At 42.5% G+C, this 27,607-nt stretch overlaps 1 protein-coding gene across 3 annotated transcripts in view; it reads left to right on the top strand.

The window, feature by feature from the left end:
• Positions 1-27,337, top strand: part of kank4 (KN motif and ankyrin repeat domains 4) — a 77,575-nt gene extending 50,238 nt beyond the window's left edge. For all 3 annotated transcript variants that reach the window (XM_047587221.1, XM_047587220.1, XM_047587219.1), the window contains exons 2-10: positions 6,142-6,215; positions 6,671-10,123; positions 13,130-13,223; positions 17,593-17,859; positions 19,223-19,307; positions 19,618-19,837; positions 19,934-20,076; positions 20,622-20,822; positions 23,972-27,337. In XM_047587221.1, the coding sequence (XP_047443177.1) occupies positions 6,197-6,215; positions 6,671-10,123; positions 13,130-13,223; positions 17,593-17,859; positions 19,223-19,307; positions 19,618-19,837; positions 19,934-20,076; positions 20,622-20,822; positions 23,972-24,073 (4,584 nt within the window). In that variant the 5' untranslated portion in view covers positions 6,142-6,196 and the 3' untranslated portion in view covers positions 24,074-27,337. The remainder of the gene's footprint in view (positions 1-6,141; positions 6,216-6,670; positions 10,124-13,129; positions 13,224-17,592; positions 17,860-19,222; positions 19,308-19,617; positions 19,838-19,933; positions 20,077-20,621; positions 20,823-23,971) is intronic.
• The last annotated feature ends 270 nt before the right edge of the window (positions 27,338-27,607 follow it).

The following is a 27,607-nucleotide window of genomic DNA, read 5'->3' as shown; positions in this document are numbered from 1 at the left end:
ATCGCACGCTTGTATCATAGGAAATGTCTCTGTAATGGGACACAGATGACTACTACATCAGTTTGAATGAAACCTCATGACAAAGTGGTGATTGATTATAATGAGATTCTTTGCCGTACATTGACTAATAGAAAGTTACTAGACTAAGAAATGTAATAGACAAGACAAGACAAGACAAGACAAGACAAGACAAGACAAGACAAGACAAGACAAGACAAGACAAGACAAGACAAGATAAGATAAGATAAGATAAGATAAGATAAGATAAGATAAGATAAGATAAGATAAGATAAGATAAGATAAGATAAGATAATCCCTTATTTGTCCCACAATGGGGGAAATTTGCAGTTTGCAAATTGGCTGCGACATGGGAAGTCGTGCATCCTGTATATAAATATGTTCACCACTTCCTTTCATTGGCCAAACTGACACTATTTTAAATCACAGCCCCATGGTACGGCTTTACATAATGGTTGGCATGGGAACTGGTAGTCGCCATTAAGTCACATCCTGTTTCTATAGCGTTAAATAGCCACATACATTGAAACTTATTCAAGTTATATTGACTACCTAAAATGTCAGAAACCATCCTTGAAAAAAAAATATAAAAAAATAAAAAAGTGTATTTTAGTGTTTGAGTTCAGCCCAAGTCCCATATGCTAACATGGAGGGGGTGGAGCTTATGACCTGTACTGCAGCCAGTCACCAGGGGGAGCTCTACTTGCTTTGTCTTCACCTTCAGTTCTGCCGTCCTTATTGATACTGTCTGTGGTTCAAGTGGTGGCATCCATGGAACATCCGCTCATAGCTGACTGTGTAAAGAGGCCACCATGGCAATAATGCTATATGACAGTGATTACAATGTATTTCATAAAGTGTCATCAAATACGTTGCAATGCATGACCTCTGTGGTCAGTTTTTTCTGTAGACTTTTCCTGTGAACTCAGTAAATATAACCTCATCTGAAGGCAGCATATCAACTGAAGCTAATAGAAATAAGTCAACAAAACAACTCACTAATAACATTAATCCGATATTGAGAAATGAGGACTCACTGCTACTCATCTGCAAAATTAATTAAACATCTTGGAGGTAAATTGTGTTATTTTTTATTAAATTTGAGTTGTGAAACTAACTCTTATAACAAGTACCAAGTATGAGGCAATGTCTTAAATGTCTGATGTGTAACATTAAGGACTGAAACTAGGTTGCAAATTAATCTTTATCTGTGGTTCTTCCATGGGTTAACACTTTTCAACTCTGCAATCTTTTTCAACAGAAGCTTTTGCTACTCTGCATCTTTGCAATGTCTTCGTCTGTGTCCCTCCGTTAATCTGCACATTCACTCTTGCATTTGAATTTGTTAGTGTGTATCTGAGGCTGAGAGCTGCCGTATTAAGCTGGACCGTCCTGCATATATTCTCAGGGTAGCACAAAAGTAAACAGAGATAGCTTGCCCCATGTCAGGGTTGCGATAAGGACTTAGGCCTTGTGTTATTATTGCTTGGTCTCACTGTTTCTCAGCCACTGCCACTTTCACATAGCTGACGAACGCTCGTGTTTGGAGCTGCAGTGAATGTACAAGACTCGAGAGCATGTTCAGGACTGTGATGCATTCATGGATAAGATTTTTCCTTCTTTTTTTTTTAAAGACAGGATGAGACAGAAAGTAATAGAAAGAAGGCTGGGACAGCTGGAAGAGAGCGAGACCTAACAGAAAAGCAGCCCTGCATGTTCGAGATATGAGCGCAGCTGCCACTCCCATCTCCATCTTTTTCACGTTCTCGCCCAGTTTTTCCTTCACGTCCGCCCACCTCCTGTTCCCCCACTCGCTCGCTCCAATCTTATTTCCTGCTGGCCTGTCTTCTATCCAGTCCTGCTCTGTGTCAGTGTATCGGGCTAATTCAATCTCCAGCACACAGACCCACCAACGTAATGACCCATGACATTCAATTAATGCTTCTCGGTAGGCTGGCTCAGCAGTAATTTCGCGTGCGCGTCTATGTGCATTTGTTTGGTGTGTATGCATGAATCCTTGACTGGGTTTCGTTGATGTAATTACAGAATGCCAGGCTGGGTTATACCCTTATTTGATATCCTCACATGCTGCACTTATAAAAACTTTGATAAAGTTTTTTTTTTTTTTACGTTTAGTGTTGAGAATTTGGTTTATTATGCATTTGGGATACCGTACTTACAAAAAAACAGCTGCTGCCGTGTGGTTTTAATGCTTGTGACATGAGAACCCCCATCTGTCAGTATGAACTTATTTAAGGCACCGCCATTACTCCTATCTTCCGGGCTGCACATAACAAAATATTGTCGCCTCTCAACCAGGTGCTTATTGGATTGGTGTTGAGAGATTGCGGCATGTCCTTTAAATGGGATGTGTGCACGTGCCAGACGTGAAGAGAGGTTCCAGACACACATATGTGCCCATAATGTTCAAGTGCAAACACACGCTGACAAAGAGAGTGACTAAATTGGTGCTGACACTCACACACACACACACACACACACACACACACACACACACACACAGTTCTGGACACACAAACCGTGGCTTCCATTTAGCTTTACGTAGCAAATACTTTCAATTTGGATTAGCATAGCTTTTATGAGCTTTCAGCTGGTCGTCATTATGACTGTAATCCAGTGTGGAATGTGCATCATCAGTGTCAACCGGAGGCTTCCAGTATTTAATTACCAACCTAACCTGCACCACACTGAAATAACCCTACCTACATGTATGTATGTACATATGTATTACCGCAGTTATTTTTATAGACTTGTCATTTCTGGTAATCATCCGTATTTCCCCGCGAAAGCTTTATCAAATGCAGCACGATCCTCCTGTTGTTCTGAGACCTTCATTAGCCACACACATTACAAGTGGCTGTAATTAAAAGAGGAAACTTTAAAGAAAAAATCCTCTCAACTCCACTGTGGAGAAGGTCAAGTAGATGCTGTGTCATTAGGGAAATTTGTAGCAGTTCTCTCGGGTCGCTTGCTGCGTTTACATGGATTTTTCTTATAATACATAACAAAAGAATAAAAGCTCAGTTAAAATAAAAAATTCCTCATGGAACCAGCTCGACTTAAATAGACCCAACCAAATTAGAAGGGTTGTCTAAACCGTCATATTTATAGCCTAATAACCGTATAAACGTTTGATCCATTGGTTTCTCTCAGCAGACACATGGAGTTAGCTAAAAAGAGCCAGACTGTGGTTGGTACGACATTTTTCTGCAGCCCTTAATAGTCATAGAGTGATTGCATCAGTGGTTGAAATCCCCAAAACAAGTATCTGAAAACATGGACAAAGCTGCAAAACTGGCATAACAATATCAGGATGGTGGTCATGATGTTATTCCTGATCGGTGTATATGCTATATTTAAGTTTTTATTCTTTTTCCTATTCCTTCTTGTCTCTTTCCTGTTATTTTTATCTTCTCCTTCTCTTTGTCCCTCCTCCAGTCTCGCTCTCTCTACCTCTGTAGTCCAGTCTCGGTAACGATCTAATTAAGGAAGGTTTTGTTGCCTGCCCACTGTGTTTAATTGCCGGTGGGGTCTGCCTGTACTTCACTCAGCAGTTACGAGCAGCATTCTTCTGCTCCCAAATCTGCTAATTAAGCCTTAAGGACAGCGGGCTGATCGTAGTCGCATTAAGCATCCCGAGGAGTCAGGAATGCCTGTGCTCCTGGGAGACACACAAGTACTGGATTGAAGAATGGTTGCCATGGTAGCGATCGCATGGTGTCCGATCCTGTGCAGTGGCTGTCAGTCAATAGATCAGTGTGTCCTTCCGTGAATGTGTGTGTTTATCTGTTCATCTGCAGCAGAGACAACAATTCTGCTCCAGGTCACCTTTTCTTTTCATTACTATAAGGCTCAGCCCGTGAAGTCGGGACAGGGGCCAAATAGAGCTTGTCACAGTTCCTGTTTAGGTCCCTGCGTTGACTGGCTGTCACTTTGATTGATTACATTGCCAGCTCATGTAATGCTTACCTTGCAGTATGTTCTCACTTGGCAGCGTACAACACACAGCTTGTCCCATGGCCAAGACTACGCACTTACTGCAAACTACTGTATATAAACTTATCACTGTGCGGTACAAACACACAATGTGAAATATGTTGCAGTGACTTGCAAATTTCATATAGCTTTGTCTATCTTGTGATAATTCAATGTTCTGCTAGGAAACTTTTGAACCTGGCATTTGTGTGGATGCTACTTAGACATGTATCACCCACCTAGACCAGACCAATCGTCCCCCACCCTATAGCAATGACACTCCTTGATGGCAGCACAAAAAATGACATGGTACAAAAAATGACATGAAGAACCATGGAGAACCACTCATATTGATCAAGTTTTTCTGGTATGATCCACAGAGTTCCCTCCCCTCAACCTATAGGGAGACCTACACAATATTTGGAAGGTGGTCATACCATCACTCATACTGACCAGTGTACTGTTTCAGTTTGTTACAGTAGCAGCTCTGCCACATGCAATACATTGTGGATGACTTTTGGAAATAACATTTGGTACAAGGTCAGTTGAAAATTTGATTAGATACCAGAAAATGGTCTGAACTGCAACAGGGAATATGCTGCTGGATACTTGGTACTGTGAATCTTTTTTCTTTTTTTAAAAAAAATCAATATCACATTCCTCTTGCAGATAGATAAAAATGTGGAGATGCGTGTTCTCATTCTTTATGCACACATCAAAGCAGCCGTTTCAAATGGGAAACTACCTCTCCAGAGACAGTGTTTCCGTATTCCCAAAACATTTTTATCTTCTTTCAGAGTAAAAAGGGCATCACGATGAGAAAAATGTAAATGACACATGGCAGTGAAAAACACCACTTGTCCAAAATGGCACGCACTGATTCAGTGTTACCACTACAGTATTACATTTGTTGCTTGAAACCCAGAGGCATAATAAAATGCAACGCATAAAATTTAATTTTTATTATTTGTTTTAATAGATACTTACTGCTTATGCACTAGTGGAGCCGCTACTAAAAATGTGAAAATGCTCACTTACTCCTCTGAAACTGCCACACATGTTGAAGTTTGAACTCTAGCATTCATTAAGCTGCCGCCTCAGGCACTTTTGCACTATGTCTCCTACAAAGCAGATCCTTTTTCCAGTAACTAAAATTTGCATGGGAATTGCATGATTAACGTGTGATTATTTGCTAAATAGCCTTAAAGCTGATATTTTACTGCATGCCGTTCATTTGATATGGTTTTGAACTGTGCACCTAAAATGCATGTGAAATACATGGGTTTATTACAAGTATTGCATAGTCTATTTTATTAGGAAGCTTTATATAAGCCCATAAAGTTTCAGCTCCTAATTTGGAATTGTTTTCCTTCTCACTTAACTCTGCAATAAGCTCATGGTGGGAAAAAAAGAGCAAGTAGCTCTAGTTTCTTGGCTTGTCCATCTGGAACAAATGATATGAAGTGGCCCCTTATGTGGGCCTGCTCAGGGTTGTGCTGACATCAAATGTTTCCTGAAGTTTGGACTTGGAAAGGAAATTATATTAAGCTAATGGACGCAATGGCACTACACTTAACTTCACTGCGCTATTAAAATTTGCCCCTGCTTGGTGCAAGACAGAGACACTGCACAACATTCATTTTATTTTTTACTTGCATTTTGATGGCATTTGTCACTTTGTTTGCATATGTCGGAAAGACTATACACTATGAATTTTATTCAGCTTGTTTGAAAGGTGCCTTACAAATGAAGTTTGACTGCCTAATTTTCCTGGTAGTGTTTTTCCTGGTAGCCCATTAGAAGCTGAGGTATGGCCTTACATAACAAATCATTTAATCTTCCTTTGGTTGTCTCTCTGAATTACTGAAAATATTAAGTGAGTCTTGGAAAACCAATAACATCAATAACTTCCAAGCGATACGTTTGCTTGAACCTTTTCCAAAGGCACCAAACATGGTATTTCTTTTCATCTGATTTCAAAAATCTATCATTTTTCCCTCCAGATTTTTTTTTCAGTATGTGAATGCCGCAGGCTTTTCTTTTTGTAGACGTTACTTTGTCTCAGACAATAAGTATGGACAGTATTTGAGTTTTTAACAACAGCCCTTTCATTTCTGTCTCATCCAGGCTGCCGGCTCCAACTGTAGCTAACGCAAGTAGATGACTGAGAATCCTGCCTCCCATGATGGACAAGAAAAGTGGTGAGTGTCTCCCTGTTTTTAACATGTGCCACAAATCACATCTTCTGTTTCTCTAGGCAACTGTAAGAACAGTAATTTGTCATGCAGAATTGGATTTCGCCAATTATATAGTACAGTGACGTAAAAGATGAAACATTTATCTTGCTGTTCTTGCATGTTGCCAAAAGCAGCTAAGGGCTTATTTCCTTCAGGTGATAACCGCCCCCCCTGTCTCATACTGTATTCATAAGTTGACACAGCAGGAGCAGCATTTTACATGCTGATTAGTTTGTTTTGGCGCAATCACTGCATGATAATTACTTCCCAGTAAGTGATAGGGTTTTACATAATGTACCACCATGTGTTCAGCACAGTACAGCCTGTCTGTTATTATTACCACTTTAAGTAATAGAATACAAAGAAGCACTTGGTGATACATAGATTCACATATTTAATTTAATCTCAATTCCTTACAGCCAACGGCTTTCAGACCAAGGTCAGTGAGGGCGGTGTTCAGAGGAAGCAGCTACCCTACTCAGTGGAGACTCCCTACGGCTTCCACCTGGACCTTGACTTCCTCAAGTATGTTGATGATATTGAAAAAGGCAATACCATCAAAAGGGTCCACATCCAGCGAAGGGTTAAGGGTCCACCTAAATTCAGCACTCTACCTAGAAATTTCAGCCTTCCTGGACATGGAGCCAGGCCTGCTCCTAAAGAAAAGGACAGTTCCTGGTCAGGGACGTCCACCCTAGGACCCAAGCCTAAATCACGGGTGACAGAGGTGCAACAAATCTATGACTTTAGAACAAGTGAAGGGGGGGCTTCCAGTCAGAGCAGCAGGGGGACAACCAGTCAAGGACCTGGTCATGTTTCAGCTAAACCAAGAGATGAAGTTGGTGCAGCGTCTCAAGGTGCCGAAGACAAAACTGTGGGGATTCAGGGTCGGCCAAATCTGCTCCGAGCGTCAAGCATGCCTATCACCCTACAGCAGCGTAAAGGTTCCGATTCAAGCAGCCCTGACCGCACCATAGGGACACCAGAAAATGGCTCAACTGAGAATATGTTTCGTGCTTCACCAGACGTAACAGAGAGACGGTGCGTTCCCCAGGATCGGGCAGGGCTTCACCAGCAGATTACGGTGGCACTGAAGCGAGTCAGAGAGCTAGAAGAGCAGGTTAAAACCATCCCAGAACTAAAGGCTCAGATCTGCTCATTGAGGGAGGAGAGGGAGCAGCTGCTACTTCAACTACAAGCCCACGCTCAAGCCCAGGTTTCCACGTCAGTAGGCACAAGTTACGATGCAACAGGGAACAGTCAGCCAAAAGGACACAGACCTACAGTAGGGCTTAGCTTAGATCTGACGACTCAATCCACTGGAGGTTCAGAAGCTACAGAGCTTGTCCCCACAAAGTCGATAACAGGGAAAGAGAAAGAAAGTGGGACAGAGAAAACTAAATTGCTACCAAAAGAGAAGGAGAGTACCTCAGCACAAGGGGGAGTGAGCAGGTCATCAGCACAAGAACTGGACAAACAAAAACCGCCATCAGAAAAGTTGGACAAACAGAAAGAGACATTAGAGAGTCCACTGGCGAATGCAGGGAAAAAGTTATTGCAGGACATTGCAGGACAGGAATTAACACCCCTTAGAGTGGCTATGAAAGAAACAGAGACCGGTGCTGTTCAAGATGTTGCTGCAGCAAAAGAAGGAAAAGCTGAGAACTCAGATAGTACGGAGAAGCTGCAGGAGAAGTTAATGTTACTGGAGGCTAAACTTTCTCAGGCTAGCCAAGAGCTGGAGAGAACTAATACTCTTTTGAAAAAGCAAATGGAGGAGAACAAGGCAAAAGAGGAGAGAATACTACAGATGAGCGAGGGAATCAGAGTGGAGGTTTGTACCATGGAAACTCAGGACCGGCCAAGAAGGGAGAGCATTGACACAGGCACAGTAACAGAGAGAATAGATTTTACCAACCGAGAAACAGAGACAGAATCACCTGGTACAGTAGATCAGGGGACTGACACTGATAGAATCTGTGTTGAAGTGTGTGTACCCAAACCAAGGACAGCAAGTGTAGATCAAGGAACAGGGACAAGTAATGTTGACAGTCAAGACCACGTGGCAGAGATGGAGGCAGAGATAACAGCAGTAACTCCACCCAGACCCAGAGCCAACAGCATGGAACGGGGAACAATAACCGAGAGCATCATCACTCAGGATCAGACGACCGAGACGCCTGTGGCTGAAAGGGTGAACCAAGTCACGGAAACAGAAGGAGACATAGTGACAGACCACCCGCATAGACCGAGGGCCAGCAGTGTCGACCGAGGGACAGAGACAGAAAGGGTGGATACAGTGGACAGGGTGACGGAAACAGAGGTAGCACGGAGGACAGACCAGCAGACTGAGACAGAGACAGATAGACGAGGGGACAACAACCCGACCAGAGATGCAGAGGTAGGGACTCAAGTGAATGAAAATGCAAGCGGCCAAAGAGAAAATGCAGCTACTGTGGTTAGCGAAAGTACTGAAGATAAGGGACCAAATGAAGTAGTTCAAAAAGAGAGTGAAAGTGTGGTTACGGATGTTGTTACAGAGAGTTCAGTCACTGCTGTAGAAAGCACTGTTGTACAAAGTTTAGTTGTTTCACATGTTGTAAGCCAGAAAGAAGAGTGTCCCAGTCCAGTTGATGTAGCTGCAGAAGACAAGACTAAAATAAGTCCTGCACAGGAAGACTCAGGCACAAAAGAAATGATACCCCCCAAGAGCGTGGAGACAGAAACCGCTGTAGCAAGACTCGAGACTATAGAGAAGAGAGGAGCAGAAGGAAAGATTGTGTGTGCAACAATCAAAGAAACTGTGGTCACTGACACTGTTGTAATAACAGCGGAGAATACAGAGAAGGCAGCAGCTCCTGTAAGACCACAAAGAGGCCGGAAGTCCTCGGTGGAGCAGGCACAGCCGTCGCCTACTCAGCTTCAAGCAGCACCTGTGCGTCCTCGGAGGGGATCCAGTGAAGCCCAGCAGCCCCAGGCCCAGGCAAAAACCCCGCCCCAGGGGCAGGTAGATAGTGTGCCTCCCCCTGAAGCGCAGTCCACAGCACAACTCCCTGAACCACAGGTAGAACAACAGGCCCCATCTGTGTCTCAGGTTGAGGACCACAGTCTGGTAAAGAAGCCTCCTGGGGAAACTAGTGAGAAAAAACCTCAGAGTCCATCTCCATCTCCACGCCCCAATGAAGTCCAAATCAGGCCGAAATCAATTCAAGCCCAATCTCAGTCTCAAGCGTCAACATCTCGACGGGACTCAAAAGAGATGAAAACACCACAGAGGGGATCCAGTGTAACACATCCTCCTCGGCGTGGCTCAGGGGAAGCCCAGACACGTCCAACTCGCCAGGGGTCAACTGATGCCCAGTCTCAATCTCAGGGCTCTCGCAGAAGCTCCAGTGAGACTCAACCCCCGACTCACAAAGATGCCGGTGAGACACATTCACTGCGCAGAGGCTCCAGTGAGGCGGCTCAGCGTCGTGGTTCGAGTGAAGCTCAGGCTTCTCGCAGGGGCTCCAGCGAATCCCCAACATCGCCTGCAGCTTTGGGCCAAGTTGTAACTCGGTTAACAGGGCTTCTGGGGGAGCAGTGGGCACAGCTGGGAAGTAGCTCCGGAGCTCAGCAGACGGCCAGCCAGCAGGAGGGTCCCAGCACGCAGAAACAGGCGACAGGGAAAAGAGCAGAGGCGGGAAAGGGAACCTCAGCCAAGCCCGTGGGTAAAGTGGCCCCTGTAGCAACAACAGCGAAAGCGGCAGGGAAGCCTGGTCCTTCCAAAATGAGCTCTATTCAGAGTCAACTGGTCAGCTCCCTCAGCGTCCTCTCTGCCTTCTACTCCCCAGCTCAGAAGGCAGCTGCTGCCAGCAAACAGCAAGAACAAGGTAAGCCTGTGGTTCCATTGTGTGTCCGTCTGTCTCAAATCTGCTTATCCACTTGTAATAGACTAAGTGAGCTGAATCTGCTCCTCCCTCACATGCTCTGAAACGATTCCTTCCTCCCTCACAAAGTATAATGTTATTAGACATGCCACCTAATTACAATATGTCCCTTATGATCTCCGGTTGGCATGAAGTCTTATTATTAATATGTACACGTAGAGCTTAGTAGCTTTGGATATTAATTTCCCACCCTTACTTCTCTCCTTTGAAGGAAAAGCCAGTCAAACATTGGCAGAATGGTCTCTGTTGTGTCACTTGTATACATACAGCTATCTTATACCCACTGATGTTAGAGAGACACTCTTACTTTGTATTTACAGCAGGCTGGTCTACCTCTTAGTGGCTGTACTTTATTTTCTCTGAAACCTGAAACCTACTCAATTATTTAGAAACACTCTGCCCGAATGATACGTTGTCAAATGTGTCTTTTTGCTACGTCAATCCCATCAGCAGTACAACATCAGCACAACAATAGCACACGTTTCCCAATTCACTGTTTGCTTAAACATATTGCAGCAAAGCACAAAATACATTCACCGCCGTCACTATAGCTGCAGTAAATATTGGTTTGACTGCACTTTGTAAGCAAGAAAAAAAAAATCCAGGAGAAGGGATTTAATCCTCGTCTCCTTGTCTTCTGGGTACTTCATTATCTGACACTTTGCCAGGAGTCTAATGACTCCGAGTGATATGGACCTCTTGCTTTAATGTCTCTTCTTCTCGCCAACACTTTACTAATTATTTTCAGCAACTACCAGAAAAGTGGAGGTCAGCCTTACCTTCCAGTGCATATTTTTCTTCGTCTGTTCTATCGATTTTAATCAATCTGCTGTGCTGGGGCATCTTCTCGTGGCACCCCTTTAACAATGCAGAGGTCAAGTCTGCAGGCCAAGCACTATCTCAACTTTTTTTTTTGCTTCATCACTTGGCATCTCCTGCTTTATTGTATACAAAACATTGATATTTATAACTATACTGGCAGCATGTCAGCACGCAATACAAGCTGTGCTCCAAGGATACAGTAACTCTTGCCTGTCGGGTACAAGGATGGGAAAAAAAAGCACATGATGCTAAGCACTGGTGAAATTACATGGTTCAGTGACCTCCAAGAGCACATCAAACACATATTTCCCATTCATAGGTCCATATATATATATATATATATATATATATATAAACACTCTCGGGGAAGTGCACACAGTCGAGCGTACTCTCAGGCCCTTACTCATACATCAAATAGATGATGCTTCGCCTCCCTCCCTTGATGTCTCACTGTTCTGTGTCGGGACAGGAGCTGAGTACAGAATCACTCCGCTATCACACACATATTTTATGTTCAGAGGTCATGTGAAGTTCATTGCTGGGAGTACAGTATACCAGAGTGCTTTCAAGTGAAGTGTGTGTAAATTCCAAGGAATCTATATATGTGTTCTCCTAATGTTGTCCCTGTTTCTGAGGAAAACTTCCTACATCTTTGGAATCTGAAATCATTAACTTGACGGCTTTGATATCACATTAAAGTAGTATTCATCAGGCATAACATTATGACCAGCTGCCTAAAACTGTGTAGGTCTCCCTTGTGCCTCTAAAACTGTTGTGACTCATCAGAAAAAGGACATGGGCTTTGTGAGGGTGCCCTGTGGTGTTTGGCCACAGGATGTTGTTAGTGGGGGCCTTTGCATCCTATGGTTTGAGAAGAGGGGCCTCTGTGGATCAGGCTTGTCCCACTCAATCCCACAGAGGAGGAAGCAGAGACCCAGACCCACACACCTTGTGCTGTTTTTCAAGTTTTTTGAGTCGTTCCTAAACTGTTTTTGTGTGTTTGCCTGTGATAACTGCTTGGCATTAAGGAGTGTTATTGGTATGGGGTGGGGGTGCCTGGTCTGGTCTAAGTGGGTGGTACATGTCTAAGTAACATCCACAAGATTGCTGTTTCCCCAGCAGAACATTGCATTGTCACAAGATGGACAATGTTTTTCCCCTGTCAGTGGTTTTAATGTTGTGGCTAATCATCAAAGAACTCACTAATCTCAGTCATCACAGACCAAAGTTAAATTGGAAAGATTTCTAAGAAAGAGCTGAATATCTCTCTTAAGTATGGAAAGTTAAATCACACCACTTTTTTTTATTTATTGGAGGTTACCAAGAAAGTGTTTTGAAATGCAAAAGTCGCCTCTCTCCATTGTCTTTTGAGAGGTGCTTGATCTAAAAGCATCAGTCATCTTGGATGGTGGTTGCTAGTATTTTCTGAAGTGGGTAGATTTTGGCTAAAAGCCACATCCTCATGTTGTTGCATAAAACATTACAGATCCCTTGCCCCTTGTCAGCTGTCAGGCACAACTAAGACAGCCGACTCGGGCTCAAAGCCAAGGAAGACCATACAGAATCAATTACGGGGCAGTAACACATGTAAGAAGGCCTGACAATGTCAAGGTTGAATGTTGTCAGTAAGTGGTATAATCACGACTTCTGCATAATCATGACTTCTTCTGGTAATACTTTATGTGGCACTTTTGTGCACTTTTATACTTAAATATATATGTTTTGAGATAATAATACTTTTTGCTTGACTTGATTGGTACTTGATTGGATGGACAGAAATCACTGCTTCTGCAGGAGTTGATATGATAGAGAACGGATTAACAGTGGCTGCATGCAGTATGTACAGAGGGGTTCACATTTTTTTTATATAGAGTCTGCTGTTCAGTTACTGAGCTAGCTGTTATAATCAGCAGTATTTGTGGTTTCTGGTTTCTTTAAACTACGAAGGTGGTCTCATTCCCCACTCAAATCAAGACGTTTCAGTTGACCTAAGTGCAGCCAACGCATCGTAAATTGTGTTTTTCTATGAGGACAATCGGGTTTACTTACATCTAAATTCCACACAATAATCCTAATGAGTTTTCTTCCATCTCTCTCCCTCTCTCTTTCTTTCCTCCCCTTCTCCAGGCCTCAAATCAATTATGAAGAAAAACGGTGTTGCCGACAAGCAGGGGACCAAGGGAGCCAAGAAAAACCTGAAGTTTGTTGGGGTGAATGGAGGGTAAAATCTTCTTTATAATCAGCATCCACTCTCTGTGTGATCTATGTCTGTACGTGAGCTACAGTTCGTTGTTGTGCATTTGTATCTGTGTGTCTTTTATTCCTTACTAGAGCAATACTCCTTGGGCACTTTGTACTGAGTTTTATTTCGGATGATTTAGGGATATTATTCAGTGTAATATAGATTTAACATCCACATTAAATTCATATTTTGATCGATGCAGCTTCGGGATTAGGATTACAATTCCAGGCACAGTCACTAGTGGATCACTTTGAATGTTTTATATCTAATTCTTCAAATGCTTAATAAAAGCATAGTAGTAACTTGAGGTATTGATATATAGACTTCTCCATGGCCTACATCACTATCATGTCACGATGTTAGCTGGAGGCAGAACGGAGGGAAGCTTGACTCGAACACTGTCACTTTCAGTCATAAAAAGATCGTCTTGCTGTATTTTTGGCGGTCAAAACTGAAAAATAAAAAACACTAACTTGAAGTTTTATCACATACCAGCCATTGGTATTGGTTTGGTTTTAGCGATTAAAAGAAAGGGTTGGATTGAGACAAGTTTCAGCCTGGATAATGTTATGGCTTAGACTAAATTGTGACCGACATTACATAATCATTATTTAGGGGATTCTTGTTACATGTTAATGCTAACCGTGAGCTAATGGACTGTTCCGTGTTTCAGACGTGTTTCCAAGCAGAAGTTGCATTTACTACGCTACTCTCCACAGTGGTTCTGCTTACTTCTTGTAATATCTTTGTTGGAGAGGCTTCACTTGATAAAGACTGTCCAGTCTTTGTCCCCTCTGTGTCCTCCTCAGGTCAAATTGTCTATCCAGTGAGTGAGAGGGTAGAGGTTGATAAATATAGTCCCATCAGAGTGAACTTTTAAACATAACACTCACAGTCTCAGAGAGTGAGTGTATTAGTATATTCTCTAAAATATACGTTTTACTCATCCGTTCTTGCCAAAACAGTCCATTGAAATATGCTATGCATTTACAAGCTATAATTGTTTGAGATGTTTTGCCTCCAGCTAAGCCCCGCCCCAAAAAAATGTCACACTGTTTACAAACCATGAAGGGGTCTATAAGCAGCTCATTTCAAAGATAAGCTTTGTCTCTCTGCCACACACTGTAGGCTTCAGTAAATTATTGTTTATCCCCATACGTGTTCAAATGCAGGGGTCGGGAGTTTCAAGCGTCCCTATCTACGTGTTTTTCGCATGACAGCTTTCTCATCGTTAATTTGATTTTGAACTTTGAAGTCCAGCTGTGTCGCCCACGTGCTCTTCTCGTTGTTAGTCATCGACTCTTATGACACGACAGACTGCCCTGAATTTAACCTCCCTGCAGCTGTTGGAGTGTGAATGTGTATGCATTATAATGTGGTCTGATTTATGCGCATCAGTCTTGATGGTACCTCGGTGCTTTGTGCCAGTGTGCTTATGTCAGCGTTTGCTGAGGGTAGATGCAGTCTGCGTACGTACGTGCGTGCGCTTGTAAAAGCTGATGAATTTTCTGTAAGGAGATGGTATCAGGATGAAGAACAAAAGCTTATCTCCATACAGCAAGAGTATTTTTTTGAATGAATGTAGACATATTCTGTTAGGCACAAACACAAATTTCAGTGAGCTGTTAAGTGAGCTCGTGACTGTGCAGACATCCCTTAACATGGACACATTTGCATACAAATAAACACACACACACACACCGCTGTGGATTAAAAATGTCCACAAGAGGTGCTAAAAATTCAGTTCCCTGGATGGCCACTTGAGGCAGAAATAAACTTAAAAAATTCTTAGATTTTGTACCCTAAATATTATTTTGTGTGCAATCCACTAAACAGACATTCCGTCTTGTGCACCATTTCCAGCCTCTTAACACTTTATAGGGCGAGGAAACATATTTAAATTATTTAAATTAAATTCATTGACCTTGATTTTCTACATGATAATGAAATATCTTCTTATTCCGTACAACAACACCCTAGGGCTGACATTTAGAAGTTCCAAGTATTTCAGGGAGTGCCTTATAAAGGGTTGAGGGTTCACAAGATAAACTGATTGAATCAGAAAACGTATTTATTCAACACTATTTTGTCCTTAATCCTTTCCCTCCTATATATTAAGAACGATTAAGTACGGTTTAATCTCTTTAAGCCTCTAAAGTTAGCGGAATAATATTCAAATAACACGGGGAAAAAATAACATATCTGGAGGAGCTGTCCATAAGCAACATGAAAATGGTATTGATGGATAAGAAATAGACATTTCTGGACTCTTACTTTATGCCTGCTGGCATGAAGGGCAGCGATGAAGGATTTCCACTCGGGCAAGTGTCTTTATAGACATTTTTTATTGCATTTGCCATCTGGTGTCCAGTGAAGGGTTGTTCGTGTGATGTTCCACTACATTTACATCACCTTCCCACACTGATGGTTTCCATGTTTTCATGTTTGCACTGAGAAGAAGTTGATTGGAGATGTTGTTGGGCCAGAATATTCTCTTTATTTTACGTAGGCTTTTGGTATCGAAAGACGACAGTGTGTGGAAATTATTTTCAGTTCGTTTTGTCATTGCTCAGAGCCATATAGACAGGACACACAGCTCTGGTACAGTATCAGCTTGGTGCTGGTGCTGTACTGGGCAGACTTCCAGATGTTGTTTATTCTCTATGAGGCATTTCGGGCCTTGCTGAGTTGGATTGTGATGTCGCTGCCTGTTCCCCCATCATGGCTGACAGTGCTGCCTAGGTAAGTGCTCATGGGTAGATTTGTGCCATCTATTCGTATTTGTGGACTCAGTCAGGGCCCCGTGGCTGCGACATGACATGTCTGAGGAAATCAGGTCCACTTACTCTCATCTCCTTTAAATCGTTCATTAAAACATACTTTTATATTTTAGTCTTGGTTATTACTTGAGTTCAAAGTGAGTTTTTTTTGTTGTTGTTTTTTTTTTTAAAAATGCCTGTTGCCTGTTTTTAAAATTAAAGATTTTGTTTAGAATTGTAAGGCCTATATGAAAAGTGAATAAAGATAATTACAGTTATCTTATACTGTAACTTATGTGAGAAACTGTACGAAATTAAGAATTAAGCAAACGTCATTTAGATTATAAAAAGAACATTTCTCTTGGTTCATATCTAATAGTAGATTCATTTCCTGCATCACTATGCTGCATTTCCGGTATTTGTCATCTCTAGCATGAAAGCTTGTGTCTCACATTCATGGTTGCGTGGTATTACCTCCTCATATCAAAGAAACAGCTGCCACGAAAGTTGTTTTATTCCGGTGTTCCTGTTCTTACATTCCTGAGCTACACTGTTTTATGACCTGCTCACCTTTGCAGCGCTTTCTCAAAGCGCTGTTGAGACGTCTTTTCCTTCCTCCCGGCTTCAGAATGATCTGCAAACACACCCAACTCTCCACAATGAATAATGACTTGTCTTTGGCGTTGCAAAGATCCGCTCCTTATAAACAAACGCTAACGTTTTGAATAAAAATAGTCCTCATCTAGTTTGCCTCCTGAGACTTTATTTCAGCCCCTGTTCACTCCTATAAATAACTCACCGTTTCAGCGCCCCTCTGCTCAATCCCAAGAAAGTTGAGCAGATGTTATATATAATGAGACAAACATGTCAGACAAACAATATTTTCCAGACTATCTTTAGCCTTCTGTACACGCAGGGAAGTGGGCTGCTGTTTGTATTTCTTCTCTTTGGATGGTCTATCCTATCTTTGCTCTCCCTTGAGCTCCTCTGGAATCCGGGGAATGCCGTGGCCCCTGAAAGCCTCTTGTGGTGTGGTGTCTCAGTATATGTGTGTGTGTGTGTGCATCTTGAAATAAGTATGAATCAGTGGCATTCAGCATAAGACTTATCTGATCACTGGGCTCACAGAGGTACCTTCACGGGGCACACTCAAACACACCATACCAGCAACCTCCCCAGCTCTAAATATACCATCAAGGTTGTGTTTTGTCCAAGGTTGTATATGTGAGTGCACAAACACACCTTTAGAATTTTATGTATATGTTATTTGAAGGACGAAGCGTCTTTCTCATGTCACGTTTGAGGTCTGGAGATGAATGGCCCGTTGGTGTTTACCTAGCCTCGGCTGAAGTTGACTTTACTGCCCTCTCATTAGCTTTGCCTGCTTAGATGTGTCATTGATGTGGCTGCTCGGGGATATGTCTAAATACTGTACAAATGCGTACTTTCAGGGAAGAAACACAAGTAAATATTTCTAAGCCTATAAGCGGTAAAATGTCTTGCATGGGCTTGTGCTTATTTAGGGAGTGTTTGGTGTCTTTGGTGTCTAGCCCTCATTAATGAGCACACTTGTTTGGCTCCTCTTCAAGCTACGAGACGACATCCAGTGAAGAGTCCAGTGGAGACGAGAAGTCAAAGGTGGAGGCTGAGGAGGAGGAGGAGGAGGAGGAAGACAGCTCGGAACCGGAGGTGGAAAAGGAAAAGGAGAAGGAGCCAGGGGAGGGAGCAGAGACCCAAGAAAAAGATGCAGAGGCCACAGCTGAAGAAGGAGCTGCTGCAGCTGATGAGAAGCAGGTGGAAAGAGGTCTGATGGATCCAGAGATCAGCCACGAGCTCCTGGAAGAGCAGGCGGAAGGGTGAGAGCACGTGTAACTCAACACAACCCATCACATTGATGATGAGACAGTGATGTCAAGTAGACCCAGCTGAGTGCTTTGATTTTGCGTGGAACTCCATCCTATATTCTTTGCCTGAGAAAGAGGCACTGAATGATGCTTTAGCACATAATGGGCCCACACACCCACACTCTCAGAAATCCAGATAACGCACACTTATACCTACTTGCACTTTTGTACAACCCTGGTGACATCTTTATAGCTGGCACGACCTCAGAGTGCACAAGCTTTTGTTTTATGAACAAAACTTTTGCTCCTACCCACGTCCTTACGGGCTTCTCTCAGACAGACACAAAAAAACAAATAACCAGCAGTGTCCAGTGAGTCATCACTTATCTGTCTCAGGTATGTGAACAGGACTGAGGTCCATGGTGCAAGTCAGGAGATGGTGCACCACAATGAAGGCCAACTCATTCCTATGTACGCACACTGGCCTGTCATGCCTTGCTAATACCAAGTCGGACCTCCTTATGTTTTCAGGACTGCCTTAATTCTTTGTGGCATTGACTCGTCATTCGTGCTGTAAACATTCTTTAGAGAGTTTGACCAATTTTGACATGACAGCATTTAGCAGTTGTGTGACACCTTGATGGAGCTCTGATTGAGTGCAGTGAACTCATTGTCACATTTAAGAACCCAGTTTAAGAGGATTCTAGTGATAATGCATTATCCTGCTGGAAGTACCTCCAGAAGTACCCGCATGGTCAGTGGCAAGACTGAGGGAGGCTGTGGAATTTAAACTATACTCATTTGGTACCGGAGGCCCCAAGGTATACCAGGTAAAAAAGTCACTTAAATGACCTTTTTTCCCCATTTTGACTCTTGGTTTGAACCTTAGTTCTTTTGGCCATGCAGCCATGACTGTAAATGACCAGAGTTGCCGCCATGTGACTGACTATTTAGATATTTGCATTGATGAGAAAGTTGAACACAGTATACCTAAAGAACTGGCAAGTGTATTATACATGTGTGTATTTGTGTGCACTGTACTTGCACACTACACACACTGTGACCACCCCAGGATGCGCAATCTACACAAATTGTGTGGACATCATGTGGCAGTGAATGAATGCAAACTGTCAGCAATGAGGTTTACATGTGCTGTCAGTGTGACAGTCTGTCAACTGATGTGTGTTAATTGTGCAGGGCTGCAAGACCTCTTTTAAATTCTGGTGCCACAACCAAAGACGCTGTCTCACAATATCGCAATGTTATTCAGGTTAAACCTGAGCAGAAAGCAATGGCAGGAGCAGATGTGGTGTGTGCTGGTTGATATAAAATAGGAAAGAACTTATCATCTGTTTTATTTGTTTTGCTTTTTTAGGCAAAAAGTTGACCAGGGCTTTATAGATGCCTGTCTTTATGTTAAGGATCGCATGGAAGAGGTTTCGTCCCCAGATAAAGAAATGGTAAGAATTCCTCACTGTGTATTTTAAATGACTTCTTAGTCAATATCTTCATGGTTACCTGTCTCAAACAAATTCTTTTGCTTCAGGAAAGTGCTTGAGCTTTTGTGTCTGTTCTCTTTTAAACTCTTTGTCTTCGTAGAGCCGAACCTCGTGGAGTAATTTTGTTTATAGTGCTGTCCCTTTGCAGAGAATGCAAGCTGCACAACAGCACAGACAGTAAAAGTGATGTCGAAGCAACAGTAAAAAAAATAAAATAAAAAAATACTGTCACAAGCTGTAAGTATTTTATATCCTTCCTCTCTCTACTCAGCGCCAGGTTTTAGTGGTGCTCTACCAGGAGTGGTTCAAAGTCTCCAGCCAGAAAGACTCCCAGGCGGACACCGTCAGATTATACCTGCGCCAGGTGGGGCTGACCACACCCACTCTCCTGCCCTACGTCGTGAACTTGACGGATGGCAACGGGAACATGGCCCTCCACTACAGTGTGTCGCATTCTAACTTCCCTGTTGTCAGGCTGCTGCTGGACACAGGTGAGATGCAGACATGTAACGAGGCTGAATTCACAGCACATAAGCATTAAAAAAAAGAAAAAGAGTCTCAAAAATCCTCTGATTCTGCGTGTCCAGGTCTCTGTGAAACTGACAATGTGAACAAGGCAGGCTACACTCCGGTGATGCTGGCTGCACTGACGGCCGCCGAGAGCCCCGATGATCTGGAGGTGGCGCAACAGCTGTTGAAACTAGGGGATGTCAACGCGCGCTCCAGACAGGTAAGTTTACAGGGTGTACGCTTACGCTGGCACGCGTGGGTCGTCCTGAATTTTCTGAATGTCAAATGATTTGTTGTGCTGTACGTGATGTGTTACTGCAACAAAAGAATGTTGCATTCCAAGAACAGCACATCTGGGAATTGAGTAAACCCTCCAGAGAAATCAGAGGTTGCTAGTAAATGTTTGCAAGTGGGTCACTGTGCAGGAATACATGTTAAAGTCAGCTTTTTTTTCCAGACTGTTTCAGGCCGTCGTTGGTAGATATACAGAATTCATGAAAAGTAAAGGAACAGCATGAAGCCAAAGTAGCATATCGAGGTCACAGGCATGCATGTGTAGAAAGAAACTGTGTCACTACATGTAAATAAGTCTGTCACCTTCCAGATTCAGAGATTCAACATCCATTTAAGTCACTTTCGTTTTGCTCTCCTTCTTTTCCTCTCCCATCCCTGACGCCGTGTCACCACTCATCGTGCGTCTCCACATCTCCTCCCCTCGTACCCTTCCCCTCCTTCAATTTCTGGTCCCCTCGCGCTCGTCTCAAGGCTGGCCAGACGGCGCTCATGCTCGCGGTGAGCCACGGCCGCGTTGCCATGGTGAAGCTGCTCTTGATGTGCGGTGCGGATGTGAATGCCCAGGACCGCGAGGGATCCACGGCCCTGATGTGCGCCAGCGAGCACGGACACACGCACATCACTCGTCTGCTGCTGGAGACGGGTTGCTGTGACGTCAGCCTCGTAGATAAGGTAGATACCAGGCTACATACTGGACTACTGTGAACTTGTAGCCGTTTCACCTCGACTAGATGCCTTCCTGAATGTGCTGTCCTTGAAATTGTTATGTTAACTGGACACAAGTTGAGGCATTTGTACAGTTTCACCCATGTACATTGTCCTGCATATCCTGCAAAATATGCTTTGCTGCAACCAATGTTTAGGCATGCAGGATTTTGGGCAAACTGTTGCCCTACTGTCCTCCCAGGTGTCAAGTGGGGGGGAGTAGAGGTGAGGACCCAGATGTAGGACTATAGATGAGGCATGAAGTTCAAACAAAAAGTATTCAATAACAAACAAAAGGCGCTGCAAGCATGGCAGGAAAATACAAAATCCAAAAATCAAAAGAAGTCATCAACATGACATGGAAGCTGACACAAGACGTGAAAACATGGAACATGGCATGAAGACATTAAGCTAACATTAACGACGCGACAAGGAACAAAGGGAAAGGCAGGGCTATATATATACACACAAGAGGGCTCAGGGATGACAAGACACAGGTGAAACACATGAGGACAATCACAGCAGGAGAAACCAATTAACAATCACGAGACGAGGAGGCACAAAACAGGGAAACCCAGAAACTTAACAAAATAAAACAGGAAACACAAGATGTGACCCAGACACACATGACCAACCACAAGGAGACAGGACAGACAGGAAACTAGACAACTTGACAAACTAAAACAGGGAACTTCAAAACATGATCACAAAATAAGAGACAGACATAGAAATTTGACACCAGGTTTAAAATCCACCACATTGTGAGGGCCATAATCATTCACTGATGTTTGAATACTACTCATACACCGATCATTCATAACATTAAAACCACTGACAGGAGAAGTTAATAAAATTGATCATGTTACCATGACTTCAAACTCATGGAGAGATTAAGTACAAACCCCCTGCCTACTATTCATGTTCTATATTAAACTCAACCTAGTGCTACTTATAAATATCCATGATTATTATTGTTTTGCATTTAGTATTCTATATGATATTCAAATAATGCAGAGGTTCAATGGGCTCTCTTTAAATTTGTGGGGAAAATTTGAAAAAACAAAAATATATATAAAACCTCTGCGGACCCTCTAGGGGTCACGGACGTTCTGTTGGAGACATATGTTTTGCTGGGAAACATTTGGACCTGGCATTCATTCATGTGGATATTACTTAGACATGTAACACCCACCTAGATCAGACCAGACCAGGCAGCCCCACAGGACACCTTCAGAAGGTCCGTTCAACAGAGTCACAATATTAGGAAAGTGGTCATAATGTTATGCCTGATTAGTGTAGAACAGATACATTGACGGATACATTGTACCCTCTTTTATACACGGATAAAAAGACAAAAATCTTTCAACTAATTAATTTTCGCTACCTCATTTCAACTGGTATCTTTTGACTGACTGACTGCTTAGACGAATGGTGGCATGACTCCTACTGCCTGTCACTAGATATTAGGTCGTCCAGTCTCAGGTGCTCAGCAAGGCTGTAGTCATAGAGTGGCTGGTGGCTGGCCCACACTTAATAGATTGATCGCTTGGCGTAGTACATCGATTTCTCTGGACTGTAGATTCCCCTTCTGCAGGCTGAGTTGTCCAGAAAGAGACTGATCATATCATGACTGATTCCCTTGCTCTGCCGAAGCACTCCTTCCTTGCAAACAACTTCACATAACTCTCGTGTTCTCGGCTTGAAAAGCCTTCGCTCAAACAACCATGTGTGGCTTGGTACATAATTTGCGGCGCGGCTGCACGGTCACGATCTTAAAGCACAGGAAATAAAAATCCCTCGCTAGTAACTCTACCGTGCTTTAAAGTCAAGCAGCATGTTTAACAAGCTGGTAAGATTTGCTCAAGGTGTAAATCGGTTTTCCTACGAGACAAGACGTCTGAGCGCGTAGACCCATCTGCTCTCGTTTGCTCTAATATCTAATACATACCCTTTGATTAGAACAATACAAGACTAATGGAGGAGGTAGCAAACGGTGCCACAGAGCACGGCTTGCTCTGTCAGCCGGGAAGATTTACAGCTGTATTATTTGAGTGATGTCTCAGTGTCAACTACACAATCCCTCATAAAAGATGGGGCTCCGAGTGCTTGTGCTTTGAAGACATTCATTCAGACTGAAGGACGGAAGCTCAGATTAGGCATCATCGACAACTACCGAGAGTTAACAGTTGTAGTGTTAATTAACTAACGTGTTTACCAAGTGATAAAAAAACTGCTGCGATGCTGAATACGTGTTCATATTTGATTCACATTATTTGAAATTAGGTCAGTGCTTCACATGGTTTCCTGTGCAAAAGGAATTTAGAATATTCATTTGTTTGAGACAAGAAGAAATATATATCTTTTATATCTTTTGCATTATGTAACAGCTCACAAAACATCACAGGCATGAGACTTAACTCCAGTTTCATACACTGCAAATAAGCTATTTGTCTTATTTGTTGCGCATTTCCTGCACATTCTGTATAATTTTGGGAATAAACCCTTTTAATGAGATCATGATCAGATGGGTTTCTCTAAATCTGACTGATCCCTAACCCTTTTCAAGAAATACAGAATGCCGAATCTTATTTCAGATACTGAACCTGGCTCTTTGAACAATGTTAAAATCCGTATCCATGTGTAGTGTAACGTCCAGTCAGTAATCAGGTCAATTTTACTTCTTCTCAAGACGAGATCCCAAGAAGGAAGCACGAAGGCGACCGTGGTGAGAGAAAACTCCCTCTTAACATATAGAAGCCTTGAGCAGGAACCGGCTCATATGGGGCGACCCATCTGCTTGAGGAGAACCAGGGAGAGACATAAAACAGAGAGGAGAGGATGAGAAGCGAGAAGCTCTAAGCTGAGCTTAGAAACATATAGTAATAAGACAGTAGTTCTACCACAGATCAGTTAGCTGCCATAAGGATTTAATGGTAGATTGGTAGGACCAGAACCACTGAAGAGTAGTATGGAGTTTACAGGCCGGTGGACGTATTTAAACCAAGACAACACTGCCACCGTCAGGATCAGAAAAGTCACTACAGCATGCTGGATGTGAAACACTGACGCTTTGTCTGTTTTTTCTTTTGTTTGTTTTGTTTTGTTTTTTTCCCCAGAATGGTCAGACTGCTCTGTCGGTGGCAGAGGGAGCCTCTCACCAAGACATAGTTGACCTTCTGAAGGCCCACCTCGAGCCTTCTTCTACCAGCCTCCTCTAAGCCAGAGGCGCCTAAACCATCACAGCAACCGACCTTTCCACTTCCACCACTTCCTGCCCAACGACACAAAAACCTGGAATAAATACAATGGTCAGTCATCACAGACGTGGAACAGTAAAAATTAAAGACCTCTGAGACCAGAGAAGTTTCCCAAACACGTCTCTGCCAACATGCCTTGCGGTGTTTGTGGATATGCTGCATCGACCACTCAAGCGGACGGACAACAGAGGCTGCCTGATACGTCCACGATAAAACTTTGCCATAGTAACGCGTGCGATTGACAGGATGTTAAGCAGGAGGCGAATGCAAAATAAGACGAGAGATGGACAGAATGACCAGAGGGATACTCTGAACTGCTGCTTCTCACCATCGACAAGTAACTCTTGAAGCAAAATACTAAGCACATGATCTACCTTTCAAATATATGATATTAAATATAACATTATTTCTATTTTTCCCCCCTTTCTATTTTATGACATTGACATTGTTCTTTTCATATTTTGGACATAAGCCATTATTGAGAACATAATATATATGTAGAATGTTATTATTCCGACAGATTATAAAATCACCTACAAACACAGAAACTGTATTTTCTACTGCACTTTTTGTTAAAATTCTCTGTTATATTGGTGTCCAGAAGAATGTACATATATATGTATATCTATAAATATCTCCAGAAGTATTATTCAGAATTTAAATAATAATAGAATAGGATTTGTCATACTTCAGTGGATATTTAACCTAATCGTTTTGCCATGGTATTCTTGTTTTTCCACACAAGGGACGTGGGTAATCGTCGTCTGTGAGGTGAAAGTTTTCCGTTGGCGCCCCAAAAGAAATATATTTTATAACTTCAACACGAACCACATTGAAGAAAGACAAACGTCTTCTGGTGAGAAGATTGTACCTGACAGAAAGTGCTGCATGCTGATACAGTTACTCCCCCTCTACTGGATGTCTTGTAGTGCTGAAACGTCAGTATGTTGTAATACTGTCTGTCCTCTATCTCCGTCCCCGAAGTTCGAATATAATGAATGCCTTGTTCGCCTGCTCGTTTCAAGTCAAACCATGTATGCAACTCCTACAAAATGCACAATGAATGTCAGCCTGGCTGTGAAACATTCCAAGAAAAAAAAAGAGAGAAATAATAATAATAATAATAATAATGTAGCAAGTTTAACTATAACGGCATGGATCATAGGACTAACAGACAGAGGCTGTCCGTGGATGCTGGTATGAGTCTGGATGCTTTTGTTTAGTGTGACTGGAGACGCTCAATCACTCGATCCGGTCGCCCTGTCTGTAAATTGCCTCCTTCGTCCTGTACCACTCAGCACGTTGAATTCACACAAATGAGGTGGGAGGAGTCGCAGTTTTAGAAGCAATATCAGTAAAATACTACCTTGTCAACCCCAAACTAGGTAGGGTGAGTGACCGTGGTCTTGCCTTAATCAGACGACTACCCTCCAATCATGGAGATGAGGTGTGATGAGCGTCGGCGTCTCAAGACGTTGACCGGAGACTAGGTAGGGTGAGTGACCTCGGTCTTGCCTTAATCACACGACTGTCCTCCAGCCCGGAGATAAGCACGGTGTTTCCCAGGGAGCGTCTTTAGTTTTCCTGTTCTGTATCACAAACTTACGCCCGTATTCCTAATATCAGTGTCGTGAATCAAGTGTGGTCGTCCAACCAGATGTTTACAGCTCAGCATTTCCTCCTCTGTGACCATTGCATTGGATTTCGAACAGTTCAGTATGTTTACAGGGAATAAAGTGATCAGTAATTTAATTAATAAGTAATACATATATTTATATATTCAGTTTAGGGCCTCCTGATTATGGTGAAGTAAGAACTAAAGTAAAAAGAAATATATATCTATATATATATAACTGAGACAATTTAAAGAAAGGTGGAGTGTAACGGGGAATACCACTCAATTTAACAACTGCCATATCTGTGATCGACAACGATCCAGTCTGCATTTAGATAGAGTCAGAAAATAGCTCACTTTGTAGTGACTCCAGACAGCTAATCAAACTCTGGAAATTTCTACAAACGTTTCTTACCGGCAAATCTAAGATCTCAGCTCTTGTCACAGTTACTTATTAGTGAACCAGGATTCCAAATTTAATGGATCATGATAAATTGCCGTGCGTTGTTTTTAATCATCTAATTATTATTTTATTTTATATTTTCTGCAGCGCGACCCTGCTCCATTATTCCCACGCACGTTCTAAATATGAGCACAGACGATGAAAACTGATCCTGAATATAAATATGGACGTAAATATTCCCATTTTCCAACGGCGGCTCAATAATCCACTGCAGAAACTTTACCAAGTGGATTTTGTGACGCTGCATTTACACAGCATCAACCTTGGATTTGTACTCTGTGCAGCGCATCTGATCGCTGCTGATTGTCCGTGTGTTAAAAGAGTAGCTTCCCACTTCGCAGACCGCCAGAGGATGGTCAGATCCGCGCTGTGAGAATATATCCGGTGTATCTGGTCTTCCGTGCCTGCTGCATATTAAATCTTCATGAAAATCACATCTGTATGTTTTAATCCGGTGTGACACAGATGCAACGCGATTTCAAAATCTGTCTGAGGACCAAACAACTGAAATCAAAGTCTGTTTCACATGGGGTTAATTTATATACAATATATATATATATATATACATACATATACACTTTAGCTGTTCCTGTAAATCCAGCCAAATATGTGTAAATACAATATTGTGAAAAGTATATAACAAGTATTGTCTGACAGTTTGCTCTAAAAAAAAAAATTATATTAAGTATTTATTCTAAATGCTATATTTTTTACCATATATATATTATACTTACAGTATGTATGCATGGACAAATATTCAAATAATACTGCTGGAGGGGGATTTGGACAGATTGAATTCCCTGATGATGTGATTATTTGACTTAACTTTGACCGGTCGGGTGGTTGTAGTTAACGTGTGATTCGACGAGGTTGTGGACTGTCATGTGCCCTATAATGCTACTTTTCACTTTTGCGGGAGGGGGGTGGGGGGAGGTGAACTATATACAGCAGATCTGACACTGGCTAAATCGATGTAGGGAAACCACGCCCTGATTTTAAGTACACGCCTGAAAATCACAGACTATGGACATGGACGGAGTCAAATGTAAAAACCTGTACGTCTCTGTAATGTTTCCCTCTACGGCAGGCTTGTAATGTTACGAAACAGAGAACTACTTCTAAGTACAGAAATAAAGATTTAAACTTATCAGACGCTTACTTCCTGTTGTCTTTTATCATTCCTGAGAATATGACGAGTGGAGAACCAGTTCAAACGTTCAATTTAAACCTCTTCTCTTGTGCTTTATTTGAAATTTAACATGTATGGTGTCATCGTGCCCAGGTCTAAAAAGCTCCCTAAGGCCTTAAGAAGAAAAAAAAATGTGATGTCTATGAAACTGGCAAGGGATGTTTCTTAACTAGAAAATGATTGTATAAATTGGACTTGCTCTAAGGACATATGAACAATTTGGACAGT

This window comes from Mugil cephalus, chromosome 6 (assembly GCF_022458985.1).
Source record: "Mugil cephalus isolate CIBA_MC_2020 chromosome 6, CIBA_Mcephalus_1.1, whole genome shotgun sequence".
Lineage (NCBI taxonomy): Eukaryota > Metazoa > Chordata > Actinopteri > Mugiliformes > Mugilidae > Mugil > Mugil cephalus.
This window is presented reverse-complemented; position numbering and strand designations above follow the sequence as displayed.